General features: G+C 45.7%; 1 protein-coding gene across 1 annotated transcript; it reads right to left on the bottom strand.

The window, feature by feature from the left end:
- Positions 1-5,487: 5,487 nt before the first annotated feature.
- Positions 5,488-7,396, bottom strand: SIVA1 (SIVA1 apoptosis inducing factor). Its single transcript, XM_058829057.1, has 4 exons — positions 7,246-7,396; positions 6,932-7,108; positions 6,119-6,275; positions 5,488-5,718 (listed from the first exon to the last, which is right to left on the bottom strand). The coding sequence occupies exons 1-4, from the start codon at positions 7,361-7,363 to the stop codon at positions 5,661-5,663; spliced, it is 510 nt and encodes a 169-aa protein (XP_058685040.1). The 5' UTR covers positions 7,364-7,396; the 3' UTR covers positions 5,488-5,660.
- Positions 7,397-10,095: the final 2,699 nt, after the last annotated feature.

Genomic DNA, 10,095 nt, shown 5'->3' with positions numbered 1-10,095 from the left:
CGCGCTGCCACCCTGTGGCTTGAAGATGAAACTTCTGCAGCGAAGGCTGGAGGAGGGATTATGTTTTATCTTAAACCTCTAATCAGATTAAAGAGCACTTCTGCACAAGGAGCTGCTGGCAGCTGCTGGAATTCAGTGCAAGTTTAAGTAAAATCGTACAGAACAGATCAGGACAGTACCTGGTAACACCACGGGGGTTCTGACATGGCTGTGCAGGTTATCAAGGGGACACCTGCCCTCAAAACCTTCAACTGGGTCTTTGTCAGGGAAAGAACAGAAAAACATCAACATTACAGAACAAATAAGTGAGAAGGGGATCATGATTTAAATTATTACACTTGAGCACAACAATGTAAGAAAATACAATTAAATAAATCCTAAAATTTAAAGTAAATCCTATAACCACAAAATGTTCAAGCAATAATAAGCTCTGCAAGAGATAAGTAACTTATTATCTATCACACGATTTTAATGCAAATCACAACCATGAGAACTAAAAACTTTTATTAAAAGTGTAAGACATAATAATTTGATTCCAGCTGTGCTTTTTCCCAGAGGAAGAAAACAAAATAACAAAAGCCCAGAATACACACCACCAGCAAATATTAAAGCTTGTATTACAATTGTAGCAGTTCAAAATGCAATCAACTGTAAAAGGTATGGTATTTCAATTATCTGTCAATATAAAATGTCTATACAAAGAAAGGTTATGTATGTGTGCGCATGTGTATTAGCCATTAAAATATACACCAGACTGTGTGATCACTTTCACCCTATCGTAATTTTAATAATCTAAAATAAAAAAGAATTTAAATAAGAAATTTTCTACCTATAAGAAGTATTTGTCTTTAAATTACATATCTCCTATTTATTTCTTAAAGAATTAACATTTTCTGAGGCCTCTTGGCTACTTTTAATAGGTTAACCAATTTACCTCATTAAAAACAATGTTCAAGGCTTTGCTACCTTCTCTTTCTCAAAAGTGAAAAGCCCTAGAGAGTGGAGGAAAGAGCACCAGGTACCTGAACACAGGGGTACAGGTGTACCCTGTAAGGCTGTTTCTCAGCCTTACCTGTCCTCATTTAAAAGCCTACTAGGAGAAAGATGCTCCCTGGGAAGAGCCCCCCACATCCCTCTCCATTTCCAAGCTGCCAGATCCGAGGTTGTGTTGCAAGGTTGGGCTCTGGAGTCCCTGTGCTGCCCCAGCAGTTTTGTTCTGCACGTGTCTGAGTGCTGCTGTTGGGTGGGCTGAGGTTTTCCTCCCTCTGCTTGGACAACCCCACATGTTCCTGCAGTAGCCTGGGATCCAAGATCAGTCTGACAAAGGACCGTAAAGCACTGCAAGGAGCAGAGGACAGACACAGATCAAGCTGTGGAGATACTGTCACACACTATCCCAGCTGGAGCTTCTCCAAGCACAGAGGGCTTCATGGCCAGGTAGTCAGCACTCCTGGAATCCAGATGGGCAGTAAAGGCAGCACAAAGAGCTTTTAGTTGCAGAATTTGCCATGATGAAACAGTATCACACCTAACCAAAAGTTACAGTGCAGCAGCAGATGCAAGTTTGTACACATAGTCCACACCTGGGAACTTAATGACAGGCAAGATTTTCTGGGATTCAATTTTTAATCCAGTTTGATCCTGTCAAAACCCAAAGCCATCATGCAACGACTGGTAGGGAGCATGGTGAAAGAGAGAAGTATTTATTCCTTGCATGGTGCTGGCATTTCCTGTTGTCTAACCAATCCAGCCAGAGGCCAGAGTGTTTTCAAAAGAACACAAGCCCAACAAACCTGGGGACAAAGACACTGTTTCCATTTCTACTTGTTGGCTGCACTTCTTCAAGGTAAGATTGAAAAGATTCAATCCCTTTGCATGTTTCTGACAGTTCTGAGTGCCACAGCTGATGGCAGCAAATACAGCACAGAAGCAAAGCATAAATGTCTTATCCATACTTGTAAGGAAAAAAAGAACATTATCTTTCACTCTCACCAGCATTATTTGGGGTTTATACCCTGTCCTGAGATAAAATACAACTGCATCTACTTACACCTCTTCAGAAAGGAATACCAAAAAAAGCCTATGAACTGGCTACAAGTCAGGGCCCATGTATGTGGGACACTAAAACAAAAAGGAGGGGGAAGAGGCTGAGGTGCTGGCTGTCTTAAACAAAAGACACATCAATCACAGAATGAAGAGCTAACATTTATTTATTCTTAATTTTCATGTTGTCTGGATCACCTGTAGAATGGCTCTTCTCTTGGAAAGAGAAGAAAAAAATGACTTTTCTCTTGGAAAAGAAGCAGACTTCCAAACTGAACTGCAAAATATTTGGGAATTACTATGTGCACAGGAGAAATGCTATTCAAGGAGACAACCCAAGTGTATTTGTTGTTTTCAGCAAGCTTTTTTACAATGCTGTGGGTTTGTTCTAATACAGTCTGGAGACACTGGAAGCTACTGCAGTCATTTACCACCTTAGACTGTCCTTAAATATCTGATGTCTATGAAACCACACAATTCTAGAATTTACTCAGTAATTAGTCTTAAAAGAAATTGTTTTATCCTGATCAGATCAGCTGACTTCCTTTTAGACATAAAGGTCTGCTCTTTGAGACATATGTCACCAGTAATGATATACAGGCCTCAGAAGTTTCTCATCCATCTGTAAAATCATTACTGCAGGATATTTTTACCCATCAATATGCTGGTTCCTCAGGGGATTGCCTTCCCTTGGAACAGCAGGCAAACTTAGACTTTTGACACTGCACTGAGTAGGAGGGGAAGAACATATGATAACAACAAAAAAGCACAGTATTAGACCAAATTTCCTGCTCAGTTAATAAACCAGACAATTTCTCTGGTGTTTCTTTACAGTCCTAGGGGTACCTTATGTGTTGCACTGTAACTCTATTACAGGTCAATGATAAGTGGCAAGAGACAAGCTCTTGGGAGGAGGAGTTAATTAGGCAAAGAGAAAAATCACCCAAGGATTTTTCCCTTCACACAGGTTCTTTTTTCCTGTAGGCATTATAAAGATTTAGAAACATTCTCCAGTCTTACCTCCCATTGTTTATCTGAGAACTGCAGGACTAGAAAAAGAACTTTCCTGAGTAATGTTTGAGTCTTTTGGTAGACACAGGCAGTTTTCTCACCTTCTGAAGCCAAAGAAGCAGATGTGGTAACCACTAAACTCCATTTCTTACATGTATGAAGCACCACCCCTATGCAAGAGCTGGCCATGCTGTTCTGTGCTCCTCCTGCCCTTCTCCTCCCTTCTTCCAGCCCTCCTGCTTTTCCTCTCCCAGCTCTCCATGCTGCATTAAGTATCTATCCCAATGCACAACCATCTTTCAAGCAGCTACAGGATAACAAATAAGAACATTAAGCCATGAAATCCATGTCATTGTTTACAGAGGACAGCTTTCTATGAAATACAGCAGTGACTAAATGAGCCAAAAAAACATTTCTATCACTAGTTTGAAACACAAATCATTTGTAAACAACACGTCTCATCTCTCCCAGAGCCTAGAAGCAAAACATTATTTTCAGTCTCTCATCCTCAGGAGAGAGAGTAAGAAAAAGCAGACACATAGTTAAAGGTTTCATTTTGAAAAATATGCTTAACTGAAAAATGCTTTAGTTCACTGCTTAAAGCTTCAAATGAAACAAAGCCAAGTTTTAAAACTCTTTCCTAAAACTAACATCTAAATGTAGTAAGCCATAGGTTCTTCCTATCCATAAAACTCAGCTTTGTGATTTACAATGACTGCCACAGGAGCAACATTTTTATCTGCCCTGTGGTACCAGCTGGGAACTGCACACCAGAGAACTAATTTCATCTATTAGAGCTTTGAAAAGATAGATAATGCTGTGGAATTCCTGCACATTCCAACTAACTCTTTCACTACTAAGTCACCTGACTTGAGATTTTTTTGAGACACATTTCACAGTTACTCAAAAAGAAGACTGGAGTAAGAACCAGTAAAATCTCCCATTTTAATTGGCTCCAAAACATGCAGAATGCAGAACAGGAAAACTAACCAGATCCATCAGCATGTCTAGGCTGGCACAGATGGTCAGTCTAAGCTGGCACAGATGGTTGAGAGTGAAGTGACACCCCTCAGGAAACCCTAAAGGGCACAAATGCCTTTAAAGTGTGTCTGTGTAGTTACAGAAAGTGGTACACAGGCAAGAGAGGATGTCATCCTGCACCTCACTGTGGCTGATACACCCAAAGCCATGCCAGGGCAGCTGTGAAGAGCTGCTCTCCAGCAACAGCAACCCCCACCCTTTGCTAAAGCATTTACCACTCACTTTGGGTAGCTGCAGTATTCTGATGGGCAAATACCCAGAATGCCTTCAAGAGAATGTCAAATAAAGGTGTCCCCACGAGGGAAAAGTCAGGCTCTCAAATTGCACTGCAATGGCCTTTCCATCTCTTCAAACAGAAATGGCTGAAGTGGAGGGAAACAGGTAAAACAAGGTTACTCCACCCAAAACATACTAATTACAGTTGAGAAGACTGAGAAGCATGAGTGGCAGGTTTTGCTTCAGGAATTCAGGGCAAAGAATTTGAAAAACAGATCATTAGCTGTGCCACAAAGATTTCTTTTCTTGTGTGTGTCAAATCTATTCCTTTTATCCTACAGTCTGAAATCAGCCACTCAAATCAGCATTTTACTGAGGTAAAGACCACTGTAGTTTTCTTTTATGCATAGATGGTTTGCCAGATGAAAAGTCTTTTTTTTATGAAACATAGCAAAACCAGTACAAGAAAACTACTTTGAGGGGCTGTCCAGTAGTACTTTACTTCACTCTTACAGCACAAACAATACTAAGCTTCTGCAGTGATTTGAAAAGAAAATGGGGAATGAGCTGGTTTATGGAGAGGTAACCCTGAGTGCTGACCATTTTTCAGACCACTTCATGAGCTGTTTCTGAGTGGATATTCAGGACAATATGAAGTTTACAGTGTAGGTGATCAACTGATACAGATAAATTGCTTTTCAAGAAAGCCCTTTCAGTGAAGGTACTGGAAAATTTACTAACGTGAAAAACTCTTCTGCTCCAAGCCTGGTGTGCTATTGCTCTTTCTGTCAAAGTTACCACAGACAGAATAAAACCATTCAAGCTGTCAGTAAGCACAAGATGTTTGTGATAGTTTAAAAAAAAAAATAACCAGAATCAGCAAATTCTCTTATTTGGAAAAGCCTTCAGGCCTGGCTGATTTTCCTAGTTAGCTCACAAAGAAAATGTTGTGTGTCCAGAATGGATTCACACTCACCTGAAAGCACAGAAGCACAAACCTTTTGATTTCTATTCTGATCCCACAAAAGTGTCCTAACATGACCAATGCAAGGAGAGAATATTCTGAATTCTGTGTCACATCAGGAAGAACAGGTAAGAGCACCAAGTGGTCCCTCCCAGACAGGCATATCACAACTAGGGAAAAGGAGAAAGCTGACTCAAAATAATCTAAAAAGCTTTAAAATATAAATGTTTATTTAGCTAAAATATTTAAAAGTACAATATAAAGTTATAAAACATAGAAATTCCAAAACTAATTCACATGCTAAAAGGATTAATTGACCAGCTGTAAGGAGAAGACTTCATGAAATTCATGGACGTTTTAGCCACAAGGGTTATTTCATCAAGTTTCAGACTTGAAATACTGAACAACCACTGCAGAGAACTTGCTCTCCCACATCACCATAACTAGGGGAAAAAAAACAACACAAACAAACCAGAAGAAACAAAAGTCAGTGTGCCTACTGTTTCTGGAACATAATAATGGCATACTATTCCATTATCAACTGCAACGATGGGACTCCCACACAGCCCAGCATTCAGCACTGGCCAGCATGCTATACTGCTGGAGGGAAAGCAAAATAAAGTTTTGCCTCCTACAGCATTTAAATAAGAAGCTGAACTAGACTTGCACTACAGTTGATTAGTGCTTCACACAGGCATCTTGGTTCACAAGTTTAGACAGTTTTACTGCTGCTAAAGCTTGGGAAGAGTTTAACTCCTTTATGTGTATGAGCTAGGTAACTGCTGCACCCAGCTATTAGGGCTGTGTAATTAAAATAAGCTTCCAAACTCGAAAGGCACTTACTCAACAGTGGAGCACAAAGAGCAGGTAACCGTGTTACAGCAGCTGCAGAGCCTGCTGCAGTTCTGGCAGACGAACCGGTCACAATGCGCACACGCGTCCTTCACATCGGCCGCTCTCACACACGATGAGCAGGCTCTGGATGCTCCCAGCGGCGGAACTGCTTGGCAAAGACACCGATAAGAATGGTTGAGCCTTACAGCAAGGCAGAGAAAGCAGCTGGAAGTCGCAGGAGATGCAGAGCGCGGCTCGTCCGCGCACAGCTACAGGTGGCAGCACTCCGCAGGAAGCTCGGGCAAAGGGACAGGGAGCGCCGCTTGGCACTTTCGTGGTTCTTTCTCTGCTCAGAGGCAAGACGCTAAGGGATGCTAAAGCAGAACATACACGCGGCAGTTCCGAAATCCGTCAGATGGAATCTAACGCTTCCTTTAAGGAATGTCAATAAAGAACTACACGGCACAAAATTATTCATCATAGTACAGCCCTCCTTGGGAGGGGAAGCCAATGGACAGCACGGGTCTCTGCAGTGACCAAGGGACAGGAACAGAGGGAATGGCCTCAAGTTGTGTCAGGGGAGGTTTGGGCGGGATATTAGGAAAAGGTTCTTCACCCAGAGGGTGGTCTGCACTGCAACAGGCTCCCCAGAGAAGCGGTCACAGCCCCAACCCTGCCAGAGTTTAAGAATCATTCCGACAACTTTCTCAGGCTGACGGTGGGAAGATCGGGAATGTCCTGGGCAGGACAGGAGTTGTACTTCGATGGGTCCGTTCCAGCCCAGGGTATTGCGCGGTTCTATGACACGGCCCGGGCACTCACCCTTGTCCGCGGGCCGCCGCCGCAGTTTCCCGTCGTGGCCGATGAGGAGCTGCCCGCTCCAGAGGGGCCCCTCGCCCAGCGCCTTCCCGGCCGGCCCCGGCTCCGCCGGACGGGCGGCGGCCGCCGCGCCCTCCATGTACGCCTGGGCACCCCTGAAGAGCAGCCGCCGGGTCCTCTCTGCCGGCGGGAGAGGAGAGCAGAGTTAGGGGCGGGCTCCCCATCGCCGCGGCGGCCCGGCACATCCCCCCGGCGGCCCGGCACATCCCCCCGGCGGCCCGGCCGGCCCGGCGCTCCCCCCTCCACGCCCCGCTCACCGAACACCTCCCGCCGGTACTCCTCGCCCCGCACGCCGCGGCTCAGCTCCCGCAGCCCCACGCGGGTCTTCAGCTGGAGCGGGGCCGCGTCCCCGAAGGGGCAGGAGCGCTTCGGCATGGCCGGACCGACCGCGCCCGCCCCGCCCCGCCCGGCCCCGCCCCGCGCCGCCCCGCCCCGCGCCGCGTCACGGCAGCGCCGCCGCCGCCCTCACATCGCGGCCCGGCCGCTCGGGAACCGCGGCGGCTGCTCCATTCTTCCCACAGAGAAGCGAAAGCTTCGTCCGCAGTGGAAAATTTCTCTTCCCGCCGCGTCCCGAGCGCCCGGCGGGGTTGGCAGAGGCGCCGGCCCGGCCCCGCCGCCCCGCCCGCTGCCACCGCCCCTCAGGCGTCACCTCCGTGCGCCCGGAGCCGCGGCGCGAACCCCGCGCGGTGAAGTGGAACCTGCTCTGGGACTCGCGTTTGTTGATGAACTCTGAGTCGTGGAATATGCTGAGCTGGAAAGGACCCGGGACGATCATCGAGTCCAACTCTTAGCCTTGCACAGGACACCCCAAGACTCGCACTATGTGCCTGAGAGCAATGTCCAAACGCTTCTTGAATTCTGTCGGGGTTGGGGCTGTGACCGCTTCCCTCGGGAGCTGTTCCAGTGCCCGACCACCCTCTGGGTGAAGAACCTTTTGCTAAACCTCCCCTGATACAGTTTCCGCCCATTGCCTCACGTCCTGTGGTTGGTCTCCAGAGAGAAGAGATCAATGTCTGCCCCTCCTCTGCCCCTCAGGAGAAAACTGTAACTGCACTGAGCTCTCCCCTCAGTCTCCTCCAGGCTGAGCAGACCAAGTGCCCTCAGCTACTCCTCATACAGCTTCCCCACCAGACCCTTCACCATCCTCGTGGCCCTCCTTGGTAAGTTCTCTCATAGCTATAATACTTTTTTATTTTGTGGCACCCAACACTGCCACCAGCACTTGAGGTGAGGCCGCCCCAGCTCAGAGCAGAGCAGGACAATCCCCTTCCCTGCCCGGCAGGCGATGCTGGGCCTGATGCCCCCAGGAGAGGATTATCCCTCCTGGCTGCCAGGACACGGCTGACTGATACTCACCTTCCCATCAACCAAGACCCCCAGGTCTCTTTCCTAGTTCCCCAGCCAGTCTCTACATTCAGGGTTGCCCCATTCCAGGTGCAGAAACCAACACTTTTTCAAAAACTTTTCAAACTTCATACAGTTAGTGATTGCCCAGCCCTCTGATTTGTCGAGGTCTGTCTGCAAGGCCTCTGCCATTCGGGGAATCAACAGCTCCTCCCAATTTTATCTGTAAACTTATTTAGAATCTCTTCCAGTCTTGCATCCAACTTGTTTATGAGCCCTCTTTTCCCTTCTTGGCAGGCCCCCACATTATGCTGGGCTCACAGAGCTCTTTGTGCAGCCTAAACCCCCTGCCAAGGTTTCGGCTGTCTGAATGCTGTGGAACCAACAAAAGTGTGTACAGGCCTGAGAATTTCCTTTTTGAAAGATCACCAAGGAGGCTGGAGAATCTGTCTCACAAGGGGACCCTGGTGGACTCCTCAGCACCCGCCAACATTAGGAGTGGGCTCAACACTTGTGGGCACAATGAGTTTTTGGGGACTGACATCCAGTTTCAGCTAAAACTGGATTTCTGCAAGACCTTCTGCTGTGAAGGGGAATTACTGCAATTAATTTGCTATTTACAGGTGGGCTCTATAGCATCCCAGATGTGGTTTCATGGGTTAAAAGTCTCTCAGATGCCATTCCAAGTGGCAGCCAATCTGGGTACTATGTATATTTTGAAAATACATTGTTTTCCTAAGGGCAAACAAGTTTAAAACTGGTGTTGGAGTTTAGGTGCTATGCTTTGTGTCACTTGAAGGTAATCTGTCAAGACAGTTTTATTTCTTCCAGACAGTTTTATTTCTTCCAGAGGTCTCTGAATTCAAAACTTCTCCTGTATGTAGTGGGGACAGAATCACAACCAAGTACAGGAGCAATTTTTCCATGAATGAACTTACAGTCTGCTAAGGGTGAAAGACTTGTTCCTGGCTTCTTTGTTTTGTTCTGGTCAAAAACAAGTTATCAAGTTAAGACTTACATTTCTTCCTGAAAGAAACAAACAAAACCTCTAAACACCAAAAACCAAACAATAACAATCTCCTCAAAAAGTAGTGACAGAATCAGTATTTTTTAAAAGGCTTTCTTTCATTCAGAAACTCATAAAAACAATGTACATTTTCAATACTAGCACAATACTAGAACAGCAATAATTTATATGAAAGCACAATTATGTGAGACTTATAGATCAGTGTGCTGAAAATGGGCCACAATACTTAATGGACTAACTCTAGTCTCGAGTTCTTCCAAAATTATTGAAACTCCAAGACCAGTAGTACTGAGCACGGTGCCTATGTCTGTAGAATCACAGGCTGTCCTGAGTCAGAAGGGGCCTGCAAGGATCATCAAGCTCTGCATCCTGGCTCTGCCCAGAACAGTCCTAAAAATCACACCAATGCCCAAGAGCATTGTCCAAACACCAAAATGATGAGAGTGATTTGCTGAACTGCTGATAGTTTGCAGATACAACCACTCTGGTTTCATACAGGTTAATGTGATTTTTTAATTTTTCTGTAGAGCTGATCAGCCCAGCCTTCTGGTCTGTGGAGCAAAAGCCATGGCTGTAATTCACAGCAATTCCCAAAAAATCCCTTCTGAGCTCCAAAATCTTGCTCCTGCCACTCTTTCTTTATCTGTAAGGATTTATACTTTAGCTTTTTCTGCAAATGCATGCTTCTGCAAATGCATGCTTAAGGGTGTTCAGCAGACTTTTCCAACTGCATATT

The sequence above is a fragment of the Poecile atricapillus genome, chromosome 1, assembly GCF_030490865.1.
Source record: "Poecile atricapillus isolate bPoeAtr1 chromosome 1, bPoeAtr1.hap1, whole genome shotgun sequence".
Taxonomy (NCBI): Eukaryota; Metazoa; Chordata; class Aves; order Passeriformes; family Paridae; genus Poecile; species Poecile atricapillus.
Note: the sequence above shows the minus strand (reverse complement) of the source record. Positions and strands in the feature narration are given on the sequence as shown.

Coding starts and splice junctions, on each gene's coding strand:
- SIVA1 (XM_058829057.1), bottom strand. CDS start 7,363: ATGCCGAAGCGCTCCTGCCCCTTCGGGGACGCGGCCCCGCTCCAGCTG. Junction 7,109..7,245: donor GTACCGGCGGGAGGTGTTCG/GTGAGCGGGGCG, acceptor TCCCGCCGGCAG/AGAGGACCCGGCGGCTGCTC. Junction 6,276..6,931: donor GCGGCGGCCCGCGGACAAGG/GTGAGTGCCCGG, acceptor TTTGCCAAGCAG/TTCCGCCGCTGGGAGCATCC.